The 26,340-nt window shown below is 48.9% G+C and overlaps 1 protein-coding gene across 8 annotated transcripts in view; it reads left to right on the top strand.

The window, feature by feature from the left end:
* Window positions 1-26,340, top strand: part of Wdr25 (WD repeat domain 25) — a 132,966-nt gene that overhangs the window by 104,633 nt on the left and 1,993 nt on the right. For all 8 annotated transcript variants that reach the window (XR_015621956.1, XR_015621955.1, XM_087553523.1 and 5 more), the window contains 1 exon segment: window positions 24,922-25,092. Coding sequence is in view for 6 of the 8 variants with exons in the window: in XM_087553523.1 (XP_087409649.1) it covers window positions 24,922-25,092 (171 nt within the window). In the remaining 2 variants the exon portion in view is untranslated.

A 26,340-nucleotide genomic window follows, 5' to 3' on the forward strand; every position in this document is an offset into this window, starting at 1 on the left:
TTCCAATAACACTGTTGGACTGCAAAGGCATGCTGAACACTTCTACAGTTTTAACTCTGTGTGTGTGTGTGTGTGTGTGTGTGTGTGTGTGTGTGTGTGTGTGCGTGCGTGTGTGTGTGCACAGAGGATAGAGGAAGACTTTAGGTGCCCTGCTCTGTTACTCTCTACTTTGTCCTGAGACAGGGTCTCACATTGAACCTGGAGTTGAGCCAGCAGCCAAAACCCCAGCCATCCTTGTGTCTCTTCATCCAGCCCAGTGCTGGGGTTACAGGTATGAAACAACATGAGACTTTTACATGGGGGTTGGGGATTTGAACTCAGGACTTCACGCTTGCCTAACAAGTGCTGTTACCTACCCCTGAGCCATCTCCGTGGCCCACGCTGAGTGCTCTGTAAGAGAGTTTCTTCAACTTTTTCCACTTGAAGCTCCATTTGCCCGGGAAATCTTTGTGAATTCCAGGTACCTAGATATATAAAATACGTCTATAAATCAAACACTCATTGGTACTAAATTACAAGTAAATTTATTTTAGCAGTTCTTTGATACACATATAGTTTATGTGTATAGCATTATTAAAGATGAACACAGATTTGTGTACTAATGAGATAGGTAGTGTACTTGTGTGTTTTTACACACAGCATTAAGTCTTGGCAGATTATGTGATACTGAAGGACATAAGCTTCTTCATCATTTTTCAGAGCTAGTAGATATTCTAATTTAAAAGTTGTCAGCGCTAAGAACACTGCTTTGCATAAACATGAAGTATAAAATTACAGAAGTATGTTTGAGGTCACTTTAGAAATTATTAGCCAAATCCATTTAATGACTTGTGTGTGTGTTCTTTCTCTTGCATGTGTGTGTGTGTGTACATGTGCACATGTGTGGAAGCCAGAGAACAGCTGCAGGTAGTGTCAATCACTGGGTGCCAGCCACCTTTTCTCTTTTCCTCCCTCCCTCCCTCCCTCTCTCCCTCCCTCCCTCCCTCCCTCTCTCCCTCCCTCCCTCCCTCCCTCTCTCCTTCCTTCCCTCCCTCTCTCCCTCCCTCCCTTCCTCCCTCCCTCCATCCCTCCCTTCCTTCCTCCCTCCATCCCTTCTTTCTTCCAAGAGGTTCTTCACTGCCCTAGAACTTGCCTAGTAGGCCGTGCTGACAGGTCAGCAAGCCCAGGGCTCTCTCTTCCTCCCTGCAGTGGGATTACAAACATACAGCACCATACTTGGGTTTAAAATGTTGGTCCTGGGGACTGAATTCAGGTCCTTATGTTTGCTGAGGTAAGCATTTCACCAGTAGGCGATCTCCCTAGTGTCTTGTTTAATGATTTTTATGAAACTCACGTTAGCACCTCTGGTAGCAGTTACCTTTTAAGTCAGAATTATAGTACAGTCCCACATTGTGCTGGTTTAATACTGACATGCTGAGGAACGGACAGCAGGGAAGGTTTTGTTTCCTGTTAATTTAACCATCACATTTGTATAAGGATAGAAAAATCTTATGTACAGCAAACCCCCATGATTCATAATATAATGCCCTGGCATTGGAGCTGAGGTATTGCAGGTAGCCTTGGTAGGTGCCTTGCAGTGTGACTACACTCACGCGTGTTCCATGTGCTCAGGTCAAGCTGCAGTGACCGTGGATATGCAAAGGCCACTGTGGGGTATGCAGAGGCAACCGTGGGGTTCACAAAGGGGACCGTGGGGTTCACAAAAGCTGCCAGAGCAGCTGGAGTTCAGCTCCTGCTGGAGTTTGGATTTCTTAGTTGCTGTGCATTTAGAAGTGCTTCACTGTGGCCCATTTCTGTGACTCTCACATTGAGTCACAGGACTCCTATCCTGTGTATGAAGTCATACCTTGTAGTAGCACAGCAATCCTGATGTCTCCTGCCCTCTGTCACAGCCGCCGTTCATGCCGGACACTGCTGTGTTGCTCATTCTGAACAAGTTCATTACTTCTTACTTCCCATATTAGGAACAATCCTTAGATTTGATTGTTCTAGCTGACCGGCTTGCCCTGGGATGCCCTGCCTCTGCCTCTGCAGTGCTGAGATTGCAGGTGAGTACTCACGCTCACCCAGCTTTTTATTTTGTGTGGGTATTGAGTGTCTGGACTCCCAGCGCTGCCCTGCGTAACATACACTCCTACGTGTATCCTTCACTCTTGTCTGCGTTCTCCTCCACTCTTTCTCCTCTTTGCCTCTGTAAATTCTGGAGATTGCTACTGAAATGTCCTCAGCTATCCCTAGTGTACTAACAAGCCCATCAGAGGAGTCCTTTATCTCTGTTTCAGTCCTCCTGGAGTGCCCTTTCCTGCCCGTGTCCCACGCATCACCAGGGCCCATAGCATGATGACTACAGCTATTTCTCCTTTCCAGTCAGCCACAGCATATGTCTTGCCTCATGTTGCTCTGCTCCTTCTGGACCTGACTTGTCTTTGGTGCACCTTGTTACACTTACCTGCCTGCCCTCAAGATATGCTAGGTGAGCAGATCGGACTTCCGGTGCTATGTGTTGGCAGGGAATTGCCATTTAGTCCCATGGCCTGGCAGTGCTTCTAGCGAGCTCACAAGTTTCTGAGTGCCCATGCCCCACCCTTTAGATGGGACAGGATGCCAGAATAGGCCAGATTGGGTAATTTCTTCCCTAAATAGAAGAACTGTGTATTCTCATGCCCCACCGAGGGCTTCGAGACAGCTGGGGTTGCCCATGTCCTTTCTGCCCTCAGTTAGGCTCTGTTAGCTGCAGTATCTTGGTTCTGCTAGCAGTCCTCCTGAGGGCAGGCGCTGTAGGAGCAGAATGCTAAGGATATTTTAGCACACATTTTCTCCAGATGCTTGGTGCCAGAATGGTTTTGAATCCTGCTTCTTTTAGATCTTAGAATATTTGAATATGCATGATGGTATCACTCGGGGAGACACGACATTTGTTCATGTTTCCTTTGCACCCTGTGCACCCAGCTTGAAGTTCATTTTACACACTCTTCCGAGTGTGCCCGCATTTCCTTCTGACTGCAGTGCCTCTTGTGAGGCCAGGTGCGCAGTTTCAACCCTGGCTTCTTGTAGACACTCAAAGGCTTTCCAGAGTTTGGGGTTGTGGAGATCCTTCCTGGCTCTCAGTGTGACCTGGAGGAGCTCCTGGAGGTACCACCAGCTGCCGCTGGTGACTGGGACCCTCAGGCTGCATGCTCAGCCCTAGCATGTGCCTCCGTGCCCCGCCCTCACGGGCGCAGGATGGCGTCTTGTTTGATCTCTTGGGAGTTCGATAGAAGGTTATTCGGAGCATGCATTTCTTCATGAGTGAGCTTAGTTTTATCTAAGCCATGAAGTATGTGTGCACAAACTTGTTCCTAATATCCCTTCATGTCCCTGTCAGCGTTGGAGTGTGTCATGCTACCTCCTCTCCACGTCTGACCACGGTGTCCGTGTCATTCCCCTGGTCACCATGGCCGGCGATGTGTCAACCGCTTTGGTCACCCAATGAGGTATCTGTTCTCTTCATTACTTTTCTCTTTCCGACCTCATTGATTTCTGCTCTAACTGTCATTTCTCTCCCTCCTTGATTTGCTTTTGCCTGCCCTTTTTCTGAGAAGCAGGCAAGTTGGGTCACTAGATTTTTTTTTTTTTAATGGAAACAGCTAAATGCTGCCCAGGTTCCTTTGCTGCCTGTTACAGATAAAATATGCTGTTTTAATTCAATTTAAAAGTTTTCTAATTTTATTCTGACATCCTCTTTGACATATGGGCTTAGAATTTTATTATTTAATTTCCAAACATGCAGAGATTCTCCAGATATGTTTCTGTTACTAACTTCTAACCTAATTCTGCTGCAGTTGGAAACAGATTTTATGACGTCCTCTGTGTTTGTCAGGACTGGTCTCCTCTCCCAGAGTGGGCTGCACTCATTGGCTGGCGTGTGCTGGGAAGTCGCGCTTGCCTTTGTTGAGCAGATGGCCCAGCATGCACTGAGGTCAGGCTGGAGGCTGGTGGTTCCATTCTGCACCTTTGCTATGTTTCTGCAGGTCTATTTTCATTATTGGGAGACGTGCACTGATGGGAGCCTTGAGGTCTTGAGCTGTAGCCGTGGGATTTGTCTCTCTGTTTGGCTGTTTTTATTGATTTATTTGTTTATTTATATTTACTCTGTGCCATCGTCTTGTAAATTGATGCTACAACTCCACTAGGGTTCTGCTGTTGGACCAAGAAAAGAAGGGAGCGAGAGGGAGGAGCAGAGGGAAAGAGAGGAAGGAGGAAGAAGAGGAGGGAGGAGGAGGAAGAAGAGGAAGGAAGGAGGAAGAAAAAGAGGAAGAGGAAGAAGGAAGGAAAGAAGGGAGGAAGGAGGAGGGAGGAAGGAAGGAAGGAGGAAGGAGGAAGGAGGAAGGAGGAAGGAGGGCAGGTCTCGAGTTCCCTGCCTGCATTCTTGCCTCTGTGTCCTGCGTCCCTGTTCCTGCCTGCTTGCTCCCCTTGCCCAGCGAGTGCCCATGTCTGCTTTCTGTCTGGGTAAGTGGCACTGGGCTGCCGTTAGCTTGTTCCCACAGTCCCAGGCCTGTTCTTAGCTCATTTCTCCCATTTGGCCTCCTTTGGTTAAAGGCCAGCTGTCTTGTGGGTCCCCACGGATGTCCCTCTTTAGGAGCTTTTCCACAGCCCCTCACCCCCACCAAATCACTGGCTATTCCTTCCACAACTGGCTGTAGCTGTCCTGAGACATCACTTGACTAGAAACACTCAGGAGCCTTGCTTATGTGCTGGCTCGGCAGCTGGACTTTGGTGACTGTGGGTCCCTCCTCTGTGACCATGCTGAGGAATTCTGACTGTAGGAGACATTTGCAGCCCAGAGCTTCATTACACAGCAGTTGAAGCCTTTGTGGCTTCACATGTGTGTGTTCTCATGTCTGTCAGTAGTCATGCTGAGAGGAAGTCATGTCCAGGCTGCAGTCATGTAGTGTCTGCAGTCCGTACATACACATTCAGAGAGAGAACGAGCGCTGGCCTATAGCACAGCCCCGTCAAGCACACTCCTTGACCAGAACTTTGAATTATTCCTTAAATAAGGCATTATGTGTTTCACCTCATCCACCTGCTCACTGAGCATTTGCTGAGCTCCTGCTGTGTGCATGGTTTCTCCTGGTTTGCCAGACTCGAAGTCGCTGCAGGAGATGCCTCTGGATGGAGTGCTGTGTACGCACACAGTGCCCAGGCCTGATACCTCTATGGTGGCTTAGGGTTGGTCTCCTGCCCACCCAAGCTCTCTCGCTTTCCTCCTTCAGGACAGTGTGGGCTCATACAGGTTGTCCACTGCACACAGATGCCCAGCCAAAGGACAGCTGAGGGCTCCAATATCCAAGCAACACCCATGTGCTGGTGAGCTCCACCAAAGGGTGCCTGTTTCTTTTTTCCTATGTAGACCATATATGTATATGTATGTGCACATATATAATTATTATCGTTCTTTATAGAAAACATGGGTTTCATTATGGCATTTATACATGGATATTGTGACTTTTGATCTTTCACCCATTACTCTCTCTTCTCACCACTTCTCCAGAAGATGCCACATAGACTGGCAGAGGCTGGGCCTCTTTCCCTGCTGTCTCTTACTTAGTACGAGGGACCATGAGCTGTAGAGAGGATGTGCTGAGGTCCCTTCCCTGTGACTTAAAGTGGACAGGCACTAGGGACCCATGGATGGCCCAGGACCAGGACAGATGTGGGTGGGCTGGAGAGTTGTGACCTCTAGGAGGCCATGATGAATGACCCCAGCAGTGTGAAGAGAAAGCCACCTGGCGAGGTACACTTCGGCCAACTGGCCCTCTCCACCAGTGGTTGACTCTCTCCACCAATGGCTGGCCCTCTCCACCAGTGGCTGGCCCTCTCCACCAGTGCTGGCCCTCTCCACCAGTGGCTGGCCCTCTCCACCAGTGGCTGGTGCCTCCACACAGCTCTCTGGGCATATACATTTGCATTCTAATGTGATTCCCTAGTTTAATATCACATCATTAGCGTTTCCCATTCTGTTAAAAGACTTTTGGATGCTCTAATTTTTAAGTTATCCAGTATGCCATGACGTATTTAACCGGCCCTTTGTTGTGTATATTTATACTTCTCCGTTTCTTTATTATAACACTGGGGTGTTATAACTTCCTATAACTTCCTAGGTTGGGTGGTGGTCAGATGCATGCATGCGTGTCAGGTCTGAATGTCTCCCCTCCTTCTGGAGCAGCTGCCTGGCTCACTCATGGCTTGGCGTGTTTGGGGTTCTGTGAGGCTCATGCAGGCCTAGTTCTGTGTGACGAGGAGCCGGTGCAAAGAGGACCACTGCATACAGTGACCAAGGTCCCTGGCCGGGGAGGCTGCCTTCCTTCCCTGCAGTGTGCCTCACCTCCTTAGGTCTCCTTCTCCCGCCTGTCCTTATTAGTCCCAGCAGGTCGGATGAATACAAAAGTCGGATTTTGGTGTCGGATAGGATGTGTGGAGTGATAATGAGCAGTGAATAGGGAGATGGAGGGAGCACTAAGGTGACAGGGGACTTGGTCCTGTGCCATCAGTAAGTGGGTCCTGTGCCTGCCTGGCCCTACCATCATCCAGAGAACCCCAGTCCATTGCTGTTGTCCTCTGCATGATCATACAAACATACACCTGTCTCCCATGATCGTACAAACATACACATGTCTCACTGTATGCTCAGGCATGTGGGTTCAGGGGGGTCAGCAGGTAAATGGATGTGTCCCATTCATTCTTACCTCTGTCCCTTTACAGTTTGTGTTGTTCAGGGTCTGCTTGTTTGTCCCTAGAGATGTTCCTGTCCCCAGTTCACTGGCTTGTTAGTCACACTAGCTTATCTCAGGCTTCCTAGGTGCCCTGGCCTTAGGGGGGGAAGGAGGGTAGAAGGAGGGTGGAAAGATAGAAGTAGGAGTGACGGTTATTGAAGGACCGTGAGTCAGGGGGAGACATGCCTACAGCCCAAGGGCATTCTGGCCTCCTCTGAGAGAGCCCCCCTCCGTTTGTCTTACGGGTTCTTGGGATATCAGGGCCTGGTTTGGTGACCTCTGCAGTTTGATGATGGCTGGGGCGAGTCTCTCGACCCTTCTGCCCAGCCTGGAGAGCCTTTCCACCTTTTACTGTGCTGCTTTTTAGGGCGGGGAAGACCTGAGGGGCTGGCATGTGACTGCTGCAGATCTCCTGTGCTGGGACTGGGGAGCACCATTGGCTCTACTGCTTACTCCCTTCCCTCGTGGTCTAGATCAATAATTTGAAATTTCATAGTGGCCCTCACGCTGCTGTTTTCTTGGGGAATCTGGTCACAGTCATACCAGGGAGCACTAATTGAGCAGCTACTGTCATGGAGTGTCTCGCAGCAGCTAAGTATCAGACTGCAGAGTCAAGCGGTGGTCAGGCCCAGCTGGCTGTGTGGTCCTGGGCTGTATGCTCTGCCTCTCTGAGCCAGAGTCCTCATCTGCACCTGTATGAGGGTGCCAACCTTGACTTCCCAGAATGTCCACGAGGATTGTGGGTAATATATTTGGCACATACATGGTGTCGTTTGCTCAGATGGTTATAGCAGACTCAGCCCTCTATGAGCTCACAGTCAAACTGTCTTCCATTTGCTAACAGCGGGATAGATCTGTTCCTATAGCTGGGTGCACCCTGACCAAAATGCCAAGCCTCTGAGCAGTCAGCACAGGATGGTACCCAGGGCAATGGCACAGCACAGGATGGTACACAGGGAATCACTGGCTCCGGCCAGCGTTCTCCTGCACCTTTGATGAATTTTTAAAAGGCAAAAGTGAATTAATTATTGCCAAGTGAGTGTGAGCACTCAGCCTGCATGGAAAGGCGCTGAGGTAGAATCTTGAGTGTCAGTGGTGTGAGTGCAGCCCACAGTGCCCTGGGAACTGTCACTGCATGTGGAAGCCTGGCCAGTGACACTCTTACGCCGGGGCAGGAGCCACTCAGGCCCCCAGGCATGGCTGTGGCAGGAGTGGGTCCCAGCTTCTCTTTGCATCTGCTCCACACTCCTTCTAAGAACAGGGCCTCAGGACCCCTCCTGGGACAGACAGCTCCTTGGGCTACACTGTGAGGCTCACACTGTGTGGGCAGGAGCAGCTGGAGGTCACTGGGAAGTCCTGGCCTTTGTTCTCCCTCTCACCCTGACTGGACACTGCTGGAGGCTGGTGTCACCATGTCCACTGGGTGCCCGCTGGCTGAAAGTCCGTGCTAGCTCAGTGCCTCATTTTCACCATCAAGAGGAAGCTGATCCCCATGATGTGGCTCAGCTGAGACCTTCAAACTGTCAGCGATCAGCTCCTTCCTCAGAACTGTGGGGACTCATGCAGGCTGCACCTCATGGCGGACTGCACTTCTGCCAGAGTCCTGTCAGTTTAGGTTCCTCCTTATGGGGCCTACAAACAAAAAGGGCCCAGCGGCTGTGAAGTGGAGGGTGCAGGCTCCTTTCCACCAGGCCAGGATGCCACTACTAGGGAGGAAACCCGTTCTGCCCGTTGTCTCTGGAGGCCATTCAATGGAGATGACAGATGTCACAGGGGTGAGCTAGTGAGTTCATCTGGGCACATTCAGGAGTTTTACAGTATGCATAGGAGTTTTCCAGGTAACAAGACACGTTAGGGTATTTTAGGCCTAAGGATAGTGTCAGGCAAGGATATCATATGTAGAGAATACATGCTAAAGGGTTGTGTGGCTAGAGACCACATAGCTTCTGTGTGTGCATGTGTGCGTGCGTGCATGCATGCGTGTGTTGTTAATGTGTGTATGTGCATGCACGTGAGTGTGTGCGTGTGCTCATGTGTACACACACATACATGTGGGTGTTCATACTTATTCAAAGGAAAGTTAGGAAAGAATGTCAGACCAGCGGTTGGAGCTGGTCAGGACAGGGCCTCCACCCAGCTGTCTGGATTGTGCCCCAGAGCCAAACAAAGGGAGGCTTGGATACTGGGACCTCCTCACACATTCTAGAGTGCTCTCAGCTGTCTCCAGGGAGCCAGGCAGCTCATCAGTCACACCTAGGTGTGAAAGGGAAGGTGTCCTCCCAGCATATGGTTATTAACGTGCACCATCTTTAAGCCTCATTAGGGAGTGTTAAATGCTAATGAATTTAGAGAGGGGTGTCTTGGGGCCTCTGTTTCCTTGGAAACATTTGAGAGCAGGTGCTTTATAATGAGCTGTACCTATTTTAAAAGTGAGCGGTGAGGGCTCTTTGATAGGCTGGCTCTCACATGCTGATGGGCAAGTGTGCACAGAGCAGTGTGGAGCTGCGAGGCCAGTGGAGCTGCGCTGTGCTCTCTGGAATAGCATCTCTCTGGTGGTTTCTATAGAAACGGCCAGCACCTAGGTAGGAGAGCAGCCTAGCTCCAGGTTTGCTTACGCAACACTGGGCACACCCAGCATCAGAAGACTGGATCCTGTGGGCACAGGGACAGACGCGCGTCGCCGCAGCTGTACCACGAAATATTAATTGTGTCTTTTCTCCACCTACCCCGTCCCCACCCTGCCTATTATTCAGGCCCAGCTGTTGAGAAGGAGAATGAACATTTGTGGAGCTAATTCCTCCCTGCAGAGCACGTTAAAGAAACTTTTCATTACTGAAAAATTTAAATATCCACCAAAGTAGAGAAGCTACTTAATGACCCTGCACGAGCAGCGCTTCTGAGTGGTTATGAGCTGCTGGCCGGCCTTGGCTTACTCTGACCCCACCCATTCCCCAACAGCCTCCACCCTCCCCGCCTCTCCCCTCCCACTGGGCAACTTAGAAGCAAATCTCAGACATCCATTTTATTTGTAAATACTTTTGTTTTAAAGATAAGGACTTCTAAATTATTCTAATACCATTATCCATTGTAAGACTCCAGCAGTAACTCCTTAATACCATCAAATATCCAGTCTGTGTTCAGATTTCCCTGTAGCCTCCTAATTTGCCTTAAATAGTTGCCCTGTTCAAATCAGGACCTAAACATTTGGTTGATAAGTCTCTTCAGTCTTGTTTAATCTGCAGGTTTTCCTTAGAGCGTATTTATTGGGTAATAAACTATTGCTTGTCCCTTCTTTCCCCGTCCCTCCCCTGATGGCGTCACTCACCTCTGATCTCTGTGCGTTTCATGAGCCTCTCCATCCAGCAGCTGCTGACCTTGGCATGTGCATGCAGGTCTCCTGGGGAGCTGTGTTCTGCACCCCGTGAGCTCTTACCACTCATCCATATCATGTGACACAGGGCTCCCGCGAGCCCTGGCTTTTCTTTACAGGTGTCAGTTACCCACACTCGTCCATGGCCCAGAGTATCTCGGGGAATTTCAGAAATCAGCTGACCCTTTTAAGCACCAGGATGTCACACTGTTCCATGCTGCCCACCGTATCCTCACTGTGTGTGCCACCTGCCTGCCAGTCACCCTGCCGCTGCTATCTCCGTTTTCACACGATCTTTCGTGGCACCCCGATGCTTGTGTTCACATAACCACTGCTTACTTAAATGACTCCCAAATCCAAGAAGAGAGGCATCAGCCACTCCATGTGTTGAAGAGCAGGCATGAGGAGCTTCCTTCAGGTAGGCAGGTGAAACGTCAGAGGAAAGAAGAGTCGTGTGGAGCTTGCTGAGAGTTCCATGTCTTAGTTGGTGTTCTGCTGTCGTGAACAGACACCATGACCATGACAACTCTTCCATGTCTTAGTTGGTGTTCTGCTGTCGTGAACAGACACCATGACCATGGCAACTCTTCCATGTCTTAGTTGGTGTTCTGCTGTCGTGAACAGACACCATGACCATGGCAACTCTTCCATGTCTTAGTTGGTGTTCTGCTGTCGTGAACAGACACCATGACCATGGCAACTCTTCCATGTCTTAGTTGGTGTTCTGCTGTCGTGAACAGACACCATGACCATGGCAACTCTTCCATGTCTTAGTTGGTGTTCTGCTGTCGTGAACAGACACCATGACCATGACAACTCTTCCATGTCTTAGTTGGTGTTCTGCTGTCGTGAACAGACACCATGACCATGGCAACTCTTCCATGTCTTAGTTGGTGTTCTGCTGTCGTGAACAGACACCATGACCATGACAACTCTTCCATGTCTTAGTTGGTGTTCTGCCACTGTGAGCAGATACCATGACCATGGCAACTCTTCCATGTCTTAGTTGGTGTTCTGCTGTCGTGAACAGACACCATGACCATGACAACTCTTCCATGTCTTAGTTGGTGTTCTGCTGTCGTGAACAGACACCATGACCATGGCAACTCTTCCATGTCTTAGTTGGTGTTCTGCTGTCGTGAACAGACACCATGACCATGACAACTCTTCCATGTCTTAGTTGGTGTTCTGCTGTCGTGAACAGACACCATGACCATGGCAACTCTTCCATGTCTTAGTTGGTGTTCTGCTGTCGTGAACAGACACCATGACCATGGCAACTCTTCCATGTCTTAGTTGGTGTTCTGCTGTCGTGAACAGACACCATGACCATGGCAACTCTTCCATGTCTTAGTTGGTGTTCTGCTGTCGTGAACAGACACCATGACCATGGCAACTCTTCCATGTCTTAGTTGGTGTTCTGCTGTCGTGAACAGACACCATGACCATGGCAACTCTTCCATGTCTTAGTTGGTGTTCTGCTGTCGTGAACAGACACCATGACCATGGCAACTCTTCCATGTCTTAGTTGGTGTTCTGCTGTCGTGAACAGACACCATGACCATGACAACTCTTCCATGTCTTAGTTGGTGTTCTGCTGTCGTGAACAGACACCATGACCATGGCAACTCTTCCATGTCTTAGTTGGTGTTCTGCTGTCGTGAACAGACACCATGACCATGACAACTCTTCCATGTCTTAGTTGGTGTTCTGCCACTGTGAGCAGATACCATGACCATGGCAACTCTTCCATGTCTTAGTTGGTGTTCTGCTGTCGTGAACAGACACCATGACCATGACAACTCTTCCATGTCTTAGTTGGTGTTCTGCTGTCGTGAACAGACACCATGACCATGGCAACTCTTCCATGTCTTAGTTGGTGTTCTGCTGTCGTGAACAGACACCATGACCATGACAACTCTTCCATGTCTTAGTTGGTGTTCTGCCACTGTGAGCAGATACCATGACCATGGCAACTCTTATAAAGAGCAACATTTAAGGGGGGTGGCTTACAGGTTCAGAGATTTAGTTCTGGTATTGCCATGGTGGAGGCATGGCAGCATGCAGGCAGACAGTGCTGAAGAAGGACCTGAGAGTTCTACATGGATCTGCAGGCAGTAAGAAGAGAGAGAACCTCTGGGCCTCGCTTGGGTATTTGAAACCCCAAAGCCCACCATTGACACACTTCCTCCAATAAGGCCATACCTACTCCAACAAAGACATATCTCCTAGTTCTTGTCAAGTAGCACCACTCCTTAATAACCAGGTATTCAAACACGCGTGCCTGTGGGGGCCATTCCTATCCAGACCCCTACACCCCGGACATTAAGACATTAAGACTGCAGGATCTGTCCAGCTTTTATTATGACACACCCTTATCATTTGCTCCATTTGGTGTTCAGTTATTGATCAGATACCGATCTCTCTTTGTACAAGTTACATGTCTTCATATACATATATATATGTATATATATAAATATATATACACATATATATATATATATATATGCACTAGTTTGGATATGATTTGTCTCACAAGGGCTAATGTTCTGGATATGGTCCTCAGTACAGTGAGGTTGGAGGTTGGAGTGGGGGCAAGATGCGAGACCCAGGAGTGGAGGGGTCAGTGGTGAGGTCACCATTCCCAGACACCGGTCACGATGTTGGCTGAGTTGCTCACTGTTTCTCGTTATTTTGAATTTCCAGACAGGATCTCTATATGTATCCCTGACTGTCCTGGAACCCAGGATGTAGACAGGAGAGACTCCAATTCACAAGAGATATCCTGTCTCTGCCCCTAACCCTTCGTGCTGAGATTAAATTGTGCACCACCTGAACTTTGAAGATTTTATATTAGTATTGGATGATTTCCAGCTGATTTTACTACACTATGTTTTTCAATATTCTGTTAATGGGTTGTCTTGGTTATTAAAAAACAGTAACCCTTGGATTTCTGACATGAGTCTAGCCCAGCTGTGATAGACCATCCTCTAATGTGGCTGAGTTCAAGTTGGCAATGGTTAAGGAGTCTGAGGATTGTTAATCTGCATTTTACTTCCTGTCTACTTTTCTTTTTTCTTTCTTTTTTTTTCCCGGAGCTGGGGACCGAACCCAGGGCCTTGCGCTTCCTAGGCAAGCGCTCTACCACTGAGCTAAATCCCCAACCCCACTTGTCTACTTTTAATGCCAGGTTAATGCTGGACTTGGAAAAGTCAACTGTGACCCCTCTTACATTTTCTAGCTAGTCCTGTTGACTCTAGTTCTAAATCCTTAACAGAGTATGCAAGCAAGGCCATCTGAAGCTTCTAGTAAGGTGATATAATAACAATAGTAATAACAGTAATAAATATGATAAGTAATAAAATACAGTAATATAATAGCACACATAACAATATATAATAATGTCATGTATAATAATGCAGTACGTACTGTGTATAACAATATAACATATAATAATGTAGAATTAGCGTAGGTAAGGGCTCTCAGGAATCCTGTTCCTCCATTGATCCTTTCAAGAAAGCATGGTTGTCATCTAAAATGGCCGTCTCTGCCGCCACACATACATCCACAGACCCTGTGTCCTTCAGCGCTGCAGCAGTTCCTCACTCCTTCTCCACACTGCCTCGGAGGCTTGGCTGACAGATCCTAGACAGCACATGTCTGAAGTATGAAGGAAGTTTCATGAACCTTGATATGTATAAACATACACACACATACTTTATAAAAAGGCCTTATCATGTAGCTCTGGCTGACCCAGAAATCTCCATGTAGACTAGGCTGGCTTTGAACTGACAGCCTTTCCTCTGCCTCCTAAATTCGTGCACTATAGGCACACACCACCATGCTCAGCTACCTATGTTATAGATATGTGGAGTATTCATGTATCTATGTACATCTCCACGTCAGAGTAAGTAATATGCCCATCACCTTCAGAAACTGTTGTGGCCCTGTGTTCACTCCTGTGAGTTCTATAGTTCCAGGCTTTAATATAAAGTTGACTCCAGTTAGAATTAATTTTGTATATGGTCATAGTCAGATGGAGTTTTGTGTTTCTAACTGTGGGTGATCTGTACTCCTGCAAATGGTGCTTTTCTATCCCCGTGGGACATCAGCTGCTGCCCCTGTGTGGGTGTGTTTCCGTGCTCCCACCTCCTCCCCTCCTGTCTGAATTGTTGTGAACCTTGTAAGGAGGCTCAGGACTGGCTGGCACACACTTTGTTCTTTGTTCTCTTAACCACTCTGATTTTTATCTCATCCGAATTCTGATTTGCACTCACCCTGCCAAACTCTAACAAAATGAGGCAGAATCTACTTGAACTTCACTACTGTGTCTACTGAAAGGCGAGAATTGAACTCTGCATGGGCCTGAGGTTTCCAACCCAGGAACTCTCTTTAATATCTATCAGGAGTGCTGGTCGGTTTTCCTCCTGGTCAGGATTATCCCTGAGTGTTTACGGTTTTGATGCCACGATTTTAAGTCATAGCGAGGAACAATCCTCTGTCGCTAGCTTTCAGAATTTCAGTCTGTGATTGCGTATTGTCAGGGAAACAATACGTCTCTGAATACTCGCCTCGGAGTCTGCAGTTCCCCGACAGGCCTTTGTTCTGGTGTGTTCTCTGGAGATGCTAGGTGGGTTCTTAAAAACAGGTAATCGTCACCTGTAACCCGGCCCGTTTTACTTGTTCTTTTTTAGCTTAGGTGGATTGACTTATCTATTAATTACATATTTTTCCGTGCTCTGGGCCCTGCCCCAGACATGTGTGACAGTGTTGTCTGGGAGCCCCAAGAGTGGCCAGCCTTGCCCGTGTCCTGGATGCTAAAAGGAGGGCAGCATTTTCCCCGCTACAGATCGTCTCACTGGGACCCTTTGGTTGACCTGCAGTTCAGTTTCAGGATGTAGCCTTTTTTCCCCTCTAATTTTCTGAGATTTTTTTTTTTTTTTTTTTTTGGTTCTTTTTTTCGGAGCTGGGGACCGAACCCAGGGCCTTGCGCTTGCTAGGCAAGCGCTCTACCACTGAGCTAAATCCCCAACCCCATTTTCTGAGATTTTTAAGTTGGGAGTTGTTGGATTTTATTGGATACCATTCCAGCTTTAGTGGAACCGATTGCATCATGGGTTTTTGTTTTATTTAAATGTCAATGTGTGATTTGTCGGTTGATTTTCAAACATTAGAACGCCCTTGTGTTTGTGGTGTAGACCTTATGTCCTCATGTCTTCCCTTTACAGTTTGTGTATCCACCACATGAGGGTTTGGATCTCAGGGTTCCTGGAACCTGAATGGGGGTGTGCTGTTGGGGTGAGCTGACGAGGACGCCATTGAAGGAGTTGTTCAAATTGATGCAAATAGTTGCTGGAATTAACCAGTGAAGCCACTTTGCAGGCAAATGTCTCAGCAGAAAGGCTTGAAACTTTAAATAACACACATAATTAATAAATCCATGCTGCATTCGGCCTGTATTCCTCTTTGGGTGACTGTATTCCTCTGTGGGTGACTCTAGCATGGTTCCTCTCCCAAGATGGCTACTCATTTCATGAAAGGTAGAAAGGTGGATGGAATATTTGTCTTGACGGCATTTTTTATATCTGAATCATTCCTGGTGTTGTCTTCCTGTCCCATACCGTGTCCGATGCAGGTAAGACACCTCAACCCCAGCAGTCCATGGAAGAGTTACAAATGTCCTTTCAGAGCAACAGTGCATTCTGGTCTCACTCGGTTTTTGTTGTTTGTTCTGCGTTTTGAAGAAATGGGGATTTCTTTTCCATCCTGTTTACCCTTCGTCTGCCCACGGTGGAATCTCATTTTCTCTTCTGTTTCTAGTCCCCATCTGTGGGAGCTGAGGTCATTGCAAGAGTTTTCCTGTCCACTGGATCAGCACTGTCGTTTCCCTGTAGGCATCACATCTCTGCTAGCATTGCTGATGTGTTGTGTTTATGTTCGTTCTGTTTGAAATACCTTCTCATTTCCTTTTTGATTTATACTTGACCTGCGGATTATTTAAAAGTTTGTATTTAGATTCCCCACACGTGAGAGTTTTCCCAAGTGCCTTTGCTATTCGTTTCTAACTTAATTCCACGGTGGGCACAGTATGTACGTTGTATATTTTAGTCCTTTTAAATTGAGACTTGTTTGATGTTCTTACATGGTCTGTTTCATGCTGCCTTGTGTGCTGGGTGCTCTGCTGTGGTTGGGCGTGGCGGGCATCACAGATCTGTTCTGTCAGCTTGCTTGGCAGTATCGGGTGGGTCTCCCGTGCCCTTTTTGTTTCTGTCTTTTCTGTAGGAGCTGCTATGCCGTGGTCTGAATGACTGTGTTTTTCCACATTCACACTCTAGAGCGGGAGCCCCTAGGTGACTGTAATGCTCATTTTTCTTGTTGCTGTGACGAGAAGAAGCCACTGAAGGAGACTTTCCTCTGACTCACAGTTCTCTACAGTGAGGAGCACATGGTGGCCTGAGCAGGAGGCTGCCTGGTCACGTTGCATCTGTGGTCAGGAAGCAGATAGTGAACAGGAAGGAGAACAGACTATGGAATCTCCAGGCCCATCTCTCAGGGGCCCACTTCCTCTAGCAAGTCTCCACCTCCAGAAGGATCTACAGCCTTCCCAAACGGCCTCATCAGCTGAGGACCCGGTGTTCACACAGCCTGCGTGGAACCTCACGTCCAGACAACAGTGATATGTTTACAGATGGCTCCAGGGTCAGTGGTGTGGTTCAGTGGGTAAAGGTACCTGCCACACAAGTGGCATCTGAGTTTGATTCCCGGGACCCACACGAGGGTGGAAGGAGGTCAGTGTCCTCTGACTTCCACATGCTCACGTGGCTCGTGTGCTAACACGTTTAATGGAAGCCATATTAGTACATTTTAAGACAGTTTGAGATGAGAGATGAGCGGTCTGAGAGGGACATGGTAAGAGATGGGTGGTCTTTCAAGGGGAATTAACATCCTTGCAAGGTCAGAGGGGACTTGTCGGGACCCTCTGCTCTTCATGTCTCCGCCCGGTGAAGGCAGTGTCTCCCCCACTCCCTCTGCCTGACGAGACAGCAGGAAGGTTCAGTGTCTCACAAGACACTGTGTCTTCTGGTGCCTTGATCTTGGGCTTTTCAAACTGCAGAACTGTGAGAAATAACATTGTCTTATTCCACAGTTACCCACGGAACCAGAGCAAGCCGACTGGTGCTGGTGACTTGGAGTGCATCTGATTCCTTCCCAGTTCCCCTGGTTTGGAGTTCACTGCTTCTATTTGAAGTTCTGTACTAGTTGCCTGAGGGCTAGAATTCTTTTCTGTAGTGAACAAAAGTTCCCTAAAGAAGCTGGGACCGAACCTTCTGCAAGCCCCATTAGCACTTTAAAGCGTTGGTGGCTGTGGGTGGGGAGGTTGGAATGTTGCAGGTCCACAGCCTAATTACAATTTATCTTGGGTGATTTTTATTCTCCTACATAGCCATTCCTTGCACACTTCTGTGTCAGACCTAATGTCCTGTGACTAACAGATAAAAACCTTCAGAACATATTAACTTTACAATACCCTAGTTTCTACCAACCAAAAGCCCGAGAGACATCAGACAGCATCTAATGTCTGTATTTGGGATTCTCTGGATTGTTGTTCCGTTTCTACAAAAACTTTATAAAGCTGCTTCCTAAGGGCACGTGGAATGGAATTGAAGGGCCCCTAAATCTGTGTTATAGATTTAAGTTTTTTTAAACATTAATCTTTATTGTGTCCTGGAATGTGTGTACCACAGTGAAGGTAAAGGGGTCAGGTTTCTCCTCCCACCATGTAGGTCCTAGGACTTGAATTCAGTCCATCAGGCTTGGTAGCAGTCACCATTACCTGCTGAACTGTCTCACCAGCCCTGTGTTGTAGCGTTCTTCACAGCTGTCCTTCTGACTCATGTGATCTCTTCTCTGGAAGACTCTTACATATACAGACTTTCAACTTCGCCACCCTGTGATACATTATTATTTTTGGTGGACACGGCTATTTTTTTTTTTTTTTGGTTCTTTTTTTCGGAGCTGGGGACCGAACCCAGGGCCTTGCGCTTCCTAGGTAAGCGCTCTACCACTGAGCTAAATCCCCAGCCCCGGACACGGCTATTTTTAAAAAGTCCATAACAAAACTTGTCGTTCACCTTACTAATAAGCACTGTTCTCTCAGGTTGCCTTTGTGGATGGCTAGGTCTGTCCAGTGAAAGCAGGACAGTCCTTCCTGGAGCCCCTTCCTTCCCCCCATCATTTGTGGAAGTTGTGAATTTTGTGCCTCTGTGATTAACACAGGGTGAGGAACAACTCTGAGGAGGGCCGAGTTTGGCTAAGCTTCCAAATTTCAGTCTGGCATGGTGGAGAGGGTGTGGGGCCACGGCAGTATGGCGAGTGGTAGGGACCACTCATCACAGCAGACCTGCAGCAGGGAGGCCAGAACCCAGGCCAGCCCCTGGTGATCCTCTCCTAAAGGTCCCCTGGGCTCCTAAAGTGGCACAACTGGTAGGGCAATAAGCACTTAAAACATGAGCCTGTGTGGTCTTACATCCCAGCAGGAAGCTACCCAGTGACTGTGTATATGAGGTCTTCACCCTCAGTGGGAACATGCAGGGTCCTGTGTCCCCCCACCTCCCTCATAGAAAGCTGTTAGTGTGCTTGCCCTGATCCTATCTGGTAGTTTATGTCACAGGCCTATGTAGTCTCCTACCATGAAGAGTGATCATAGTTTGTCTTACCCATCAGAAAGATCCCCAGGCATAATTGGGCCCACCCCTGCTCCTGGCAGAGCTAGCTGTCTTTGCTCTGCACACTCCGGAAACTGCTCTATTGGTATATGTGTCTGGAATTGTGTTTGCTAGATAAACTGACGCCTGCGTCTCTTACATATTCCTCTTATTCATAGTGGCTCTCCCAGTGTTAACGCAGCCACTCTGGCTTTCATTTGATTAGCTTTAATATGGTGTGGCTTTCAACCAAGCACTTTCAGTCTATCTGTTTCGTTTCATTTAAAGTGGCTTTCTGGTGGATGATCCCTTTGAGCCTTTTTTTTTATTTTCATTTATTTACTTTTGAAACAGGATCTGGCCTCAGACTCCTGGATCCAAGCAACCTCCTCCTCCAGCCTCCTGAGCAAGTTGGCCTGCAGGTGGTGGCACTGCGTCTCGCTTTGCTGGATCTTCAGGGTGAAAAATAAACCCACCTTGATAGATTTCAGTTAGTGGTTTAAATAATTTACATACAAAGTGATTATTGATGTGGTTATATTGGGCCCTGCCATTTACCGTTTCCATCTGCCTTGTTTTCTTTTGCTTCCCCTCTCTTCTTCAGATTACAGGAACAGCTCCTGTTGTGTCATGGGCTATAGCTTGGGTGAGTGGCCCCCATGGTCCATGTCTAGTGCCCTCCTCCTTTCTCTTTTCTCCTTCAGGAAGTCCATTGACAAAACAGTTAAGGGTTTATTTGTCTCTGGAATAGTAATTGTGTCACAACAGTAAGCTTGCTTAGTATGCTTGCCCATAGTGAGCACCACTGTATGCTTTGTGCCTTCCCTGCCGATCTCTCTGTGGCTGTTCATTGGACTTCCCAGCCCACCTGCTGCCTTTTGTGTCTCTTCAGCCTTTCCAGTTTGGTCTAGAGCTTTTATTGTAACATCTGGATGGTAGGCAAGTGGGAGGGGCCCTTATGGGCTCGGTGGGCCCCATTTCATGCTAACATTGTACGTGAATTCTTTCCCCCTTTCCCCCAGCACATGCTGAGATATTTCCATGCTCTGAGTAGATTTCCTCTGCAGTGCCATATGCCACCAGTACTGTGTGACATACTGTCCACCAATGTGTGCCACAGTTACAGCAGTTGTTAAAATCCTGGGCTGCCACCAGTGCCATTCTGGGGAGCCTCCCTGGGTTTAGGGACCACAGTGAGCTCTCTGGTTGCGCCCAGCGCCTCCCTGCTCTCTGTGGGCAGAGCTGGGCAGTGTTGTTTGGTTGGTTCTTTAAGGCGGGGTTTCTCCATAGCCGTGGATGTCCTGGGATGAGCCTGTCTGCATATCAGGCTGGCTTTGATCTTAGCACTCCATCCACCCACCTCACGGCCAGGCAGAACACATCATCTCTCCTGACTTCCGGTTCAAATGCAAGCTTGTGGGCTTTGCTTTCTCACTGTGTGTTTATTTTAAACATTTTTTTCTGGGAGAATTTTATTTGCATTTACTGGGACATTTTTCTTTCTAGTATTAGCAAGCAATGGCTGGGAAATGCTCTAACCTTCCTGTCAGGTTTTTGTTGCTGTTGTTGTTATTGTTCACAATGTATATCCACTTAGGACTACCACCAGATTGCTGATTTTCCATTAATAACATGTATTCAACTAAGGAGCTGGCATTAAATTATCGTGCTTTAAACTCTCTTAAAAGCAATCCTATTTGTGCGATTAACCTACCAAATCAATACTTGGTTAATTTGATTTGCTTAATTATGCATTCACATTTTAAAAATTGCTTTTTAAGTTAATTTTGTGGTATAATTTAATTTAATAAAATATGTCCATAAGTCTAGAGAAAGGGTTGGCAACCAGAGCCTACAAAGCCCCATCTGGCCTATGACCTGTTTTTATATGGCCCTGAGCTAAACGTGTGCTTTATGCCTGTAATCAACTCTAATATGCACGAGTGCACACACACACACACACACACACACACACACGCACACGCACACGCACACGCACACGCACACGCACGTATTCCAACAGTGACTCAGTGACTATACATGGTTCGTGAACCCTAAACTGTTATCATTGATCCTTTTTGTGGGTGAAATCTACAAAGTGAGGTCTTATTTTTAAAGAATTTTTATCTAGATGTGTGTCTATGTATGTATGCATGCTAGTCACATGTGTTCAGGGGGCCGGGGAGGCCAGAAGGGGGTGTGGAATTCCCCAGAGCTGGAGTTATAGGAGGTCGTGAGCTGACGCAGGTGCTAATGAGGAGGGTGTGGCTGCTGAGAAGGAGCCCAGAGCCTCAGGAAGAGCAGTAAGTGTTCTTAACCACCAAGCCGCCTCTGCAGCCCCCAGAGGAGTAATCACATTCTACTGTAACCCCAGCTCCCTCATTTGCCCCTCCCGTCCTCTCCCACTAAAATATCCTTATTTGTTTTTGAGTTTAGGTCTCTATTGTGTGTTTATCAGACGGGATCTTAAATGTTGCCTGCTTTGTGACTAAGGATGACTGTGAACTTCAGATCCTCTTGTCCTGACCTCCCAAGTGCTGAGATTTGAACGTGTATGCCACCACACCTGACCGTTCTTAATGATTTAAACACCAGCACACACACCTCTCTGTCACCCTCTGCTCATTTTCTCCCTGCCTCTCTGCAGCAGGGCTCTGAACGTGGTGCCCTGGAGTTGGCTTTAGCAAGACAGGCTCCCTGGTGTCATGACAGGCATGGCGGTACCCATGTCCTCACTGTGCTGTGTGGCACATGCTGAGCTGTTCCCAGTTCTTCACTGTCTTTGACATCGTGCTAACATCTTGGCACTCTGTCCACGGAGCTCCATGACCCGTTTTTGGGTGTGGGGTTGCTGTGGGTTGCAGAGCGCCAGCCCCTCTGTAGCATTGCCCAGGGCTGCCCGGCCCCTCCCCTCTGAGTCTGTGCATCTCCGCCAGCAGCTTATAGCTGTCCAACCCCCTGACACCACCCAACAGAGGTGCTGTCAGACTCTGGGAGTTTGCTCATTTAATAGGCAAGGGATGACATTTAAGTTTGCTTAAATTGCTCTTGTTATGAGCAAGGTCGAAGCCATTTCCCTGTTGATGAGCTGCGCCCTCTCGCCCTCTTCTGAGGAACTCAGGCTTTCTCGTCTTGTCTCAGAAGCTGCTAGCCTTGCAGATGGCAACCTTTGCATCTAATACCCGTTACGCACGCCTCTCCCACATGGCTGCCCTTTACTCCTCTGCTACTCATCTGCTCCGTTGTTGCCTGTGAGTGAGTTGTGTGAGTTCCTTGTCACTTGGTCAGCCTGACTGGCTTCTCCCTCACTGTCCTGGCTGGAGCTGGAAGTAGTCCAAGGCCTGGCCATAGAGGAATCCAGCCCTGCTGTCTTCATTTTTATATGTTTCCCCTTGTCTTATTAATGTTAAAGTTTTGTTACTCCTGTAATGTCTGCAGACATGTTAATGGTCACTCTCAAAGCTCTGTGACTGTCTGTCTCAGAGACAAGCCCTACTGCTGTGCTCTAGAGCTGTCATGAATAGACTCACGTTCTTACACTTGAAGAAGCCCATATGCCTGCTATCCGGGAAATGGAGCAGTCTGGGAGCAATGGACCTCTGGAGCAGCTCACTCGGCCCGAGAGAGCCAGGGCCCACAAGAGGCAAAGCTGTGCCATCACCGTCGGCGGCATTAATAGCACGGTGGGGCCCGGACTGATTGTCCACAGGTGCTCTCCGTTATCCAGCCATGACACAAGCTGTCGTCTACTGTCCCCAAGGCCAGGCCTTGCCAGTGGAGGCTCTCCTCCTTGGCGCCAGTCCTGAGGCAGGGTGTGCCAGCTGCCAGGGTAATAATCAAGGTTGCCGTAAAACTCACCGGCCTCCAGGGCATGTCACAGTGGGAAGGGAAGTCTGTCGTTCAGTGAGGAGCACTCAGACGGCCAGCCTCCTGCCCACAGCTGCGATTCATTGGCAGAGTTCGTCCATAGCACGGTGTGTTTCCCAGCCATTTGCTTTTATGATGCCCTAATGAACTGTGCTATTTGTAGCCATTCTGAGATGATGTGTGCCTTTTGTTCTGGTAAAGTTTACTTGGAAGGTGCAGGGTACAGGTAGTTGACACGGGTGGCTGATGGCCCCTGGGTATGTCTTTCTGGGCTGTTGTTCTGACTCAGGGAGAGCACCCAGGTGCCTCCCTCATTCCCTGGCCTAAACCAAGGAGGCTACAGAGCACTCGCTGTTAAGGCCACATGTATCCCAGGGCACACATCGTACCCACTAACTGCTGTCCTGTATGGCCTGGAAGGCCCTGACATGTATTCACCAGGGAGAAGTGTCCAGGCCACTTGCAGAGGTAAGACGTGGCCAGAGCTGCTTCTCTCTCCACCCCATTCTTCTTCCTAGTTAGCTCTTGACGCCCTGTGACCTGGCCTGCGGTTGATGGAGAGAGTTAGAGAAGGGCAAGCCAAGGTGTCTTAACATGGCCACAGAGCCCCAAAGAACACGGGAGAAGGGTTTAGGGGTGGTCAATTGAACTGCTTAGGGGGTGAACAGAGGCAGTGAAGACCCCCAGAGCTGAGGGGAGGCCTCAGTTTGCTTGAGGACCCCTCTGCCCACCAGAAAGCTGCGAAGGCGGCAGTGGCCAGCACTATGCTCGAACACTGGTTGTTGTGTAAGCTTGTGGGGACAGATGTTGGAGACTGAGATGTCCTGTCCTGCCCAGGTCCTAGGTACTGCTGTCGTTCACACCTAGCTGGGTATATCTCAGCAGCAGTGTGGGTCCTGGATGCTGAACTCTCTCCTGCCTCCCTGTGAACCTGTGCCCACGAATCCTGGTCTCGTGTGGGGGATGACACACAAGAAAGCAGGCAGCTCATGTAGCTGGAAACAATCCCAGAAGCATCTGGGAGGAGCAGACTGTCGCCGTGTCCTGTTTCATGGCTCTGCAGGGCTAGCCTTTCCTCTTCAGGACTTGGAGGCAGAGGTCAGGTCTGATGTCACTTCAGTAGAAGGCTGCCTGTGAAGAGGCCAAGTCATTTGTTGTCCACGTTTGTCCCCAGTAATATCAGAGGCAGGAACTGGCCAGCAGATAGCCCAGCTGTGAGCCCCAAGGTTAGCCACTGGGATGGGCAAGGCTCAGCCTTACCTGGCTGTGTGATGATGGGATGGATGACCCCAGATCTGTGTGTCTGTTGTAGCCACATGGTGGCGCCCGGGGAGCTGATAGCCCCGAGGCCAGTGCCAGTGGTTGGCTGGAATCCTGGCTGTGCCACCTTCCAGACAGCAGCGGGTGGGTGGTCATCTCACTGTTACATTTGGCATCATGCCATCTGAGAGCTCCTGCAATGGAGGTGCTCTGAGGCCTCGTTCTGGGCTTGACACATTGAAGGCAGGAGAGGAGCCCATGAGATACTGGTGACGGTCCTCAGAAAATGAAGCACATCTTTAGAATCAAATGCGTTCTGCTGGGTGGTCGTGGCACAGGTCTTTGATGCTGGTACTTGGGAGGCAGAGGCAGGTGGATCTCTGTGAGTTCAAGGACAGCCTGGTCTACAGAGCAAGTTCCAGAAATCAAAAACAAAACCCTAATGTAAAGTGCATTCTGAGACCTAAGAATGCTTGTTCTCTGTGTCATAGTTCCTTGTCCAGGGACAGTAGTCCAGGCTCTGTAACTGTGAGCTATGTGACACGTTCAGGCCCTCTCAGAGGTATGACACCATTGTTTCTGGATGGCACTGTACTCCTCGGGTACTGAGGGCAAGGTGGGAGCCTCTTCCCTAATGTGCTTTCATTGTATAGCACCGTGGAGGGCCCTGTCAGCTCAGGAAACAACTGCGTCTCCTTGGACCTACTGACCTACAGACAGAGATGGCGGGCGGGCATAACCAGCCGGTCAGCTTGCATCTGGGAGCTCATTGGTTCCCAAGAGCAAAAGCTATGGCCTGAAGAGGTCGGAAAGTCACAGGAAACCATCTGTGTCGGGGCTGTGCAGAGCATGTACAGCCCTGAATAGTTTCATTAGCCCCGCCCATCCTGAGTACTCTGTAACGCTCTCCCTGGGTGGGCGCCTTCCCCCGGTCCACCATGGTGACTTGTGCCCGCTCTTACAGGTGGTGAAAGGCTATAAGGCCACCATCCAGCAGACCCTGGACATTCTCTTCCTCCAAGAAGGCTCTGAGTTCCTTAGCAGTACCGATGCATCCACTCGGGACTCTGCTGACCGAACCATTATCGCCTGGGACTTCCGGACCGCCGCCAAGATCTCCAACCAGATCTTCCATGTGAGGAGCCCCGGGTTGCCTTCTGCTTGTCAGCCATGGGATGTTCCTGCAGCCCTGGGTTGCGCTCCTGGCTCCTTTCTGTCTGGGGGATGTGGGGATCATCTATTTGAAGTATCTGTGGCCAGGATAGTGATCGTCAGGTCCAGGGCTGCTGCACACGGTGACAGCCTCTGCCCTTTCTGGTCCAGCTATCCATGGCTTTGATAATAGCCAGCACTCACGGAGTGCTAAGAACCAGAGAAGAGAATGCATATAAAGATTGGGCACGGGGCTGGGGATTTAGCTCAGTGGTAGAGCGCTTACCTAGGAAGCGCAAGGCCCTGGGTTCGGTCCCCAGCTCCGGAAAAAAAAAAAGAACCAAAAAAAAAAAAAAAAAAAAAAAGATTGGGCACAGTGTCCATCACAGAGTCTGCCATGATAGCAGAATTGTTACCAACCCAGCACCGTCATCGCCACCAACCTCACCATTGCTGTGATCACCAGTGCTGCCACCACCACCCCTATTACCAACATTGTCATCACTGCTACCACCATATTACCATCATCCTGTTCACCACCACCACCTCTACCACCACCATATCACCGTCACCCTGGTCACCACCACCACCTCTACCATATCACCATCACCCTGGTCACCACCACCACCTCTACCATATCACCATCACCCTGGTCACCACCACCACCACCTCTACCATATCACCATCACCCTGGTCACCACCACCACCTCTACCATATCACCATCACCCTGGTCACCACCACCACCTCTACCATATCACCATCACCCTGGTCACCACCACCACCTCTACCATATCACCATCACCCTGGTCACCACCACCACCTCTACCATATCACCATCACCCTGGTCACCACCACCACCTCTACCATATCACCATCACCCTGGTCACCACTACCACCACCTCCACCATATCACCATCACCCTGGTCACCACCACCACCACCTCCACCATATCACCATCACCCTGGTCACCACCACCACCACCTCCACCATATCACCATCACCCTGGTCACCACCACCACCTCTATCATCTTAATCACAACCATGGTAATGGTTATCACTGCCATCACCATTTGTGCTTGCTGTCACTGCCTTTTGGTTATGTCCCATATATGTCACACACACACACACACACACACACACACATACACACACACACACACACACACACACACACACAGAGGACATTTTATAGTTTGCCATAGGCTCATGAATGACTCTGCAAAGTGGAAA

The sequence above is a fragment of the Rattus norvegicus genome, chromosome 6 (assembly GCF_021556685.1).
Source record: "Rattus norvegicus strain SHRSP/BbbUtx chromosome 6, alternate assembly SHRSP_T2T, whole genome shotgun sequence".
NCBI classification, from domain to species: domain Eukaryota; kingdom Metazoa; phylum Chordata; class Mammalia; order Rodentia; family Muridae; genus Rattus; species Rattus norvegicus.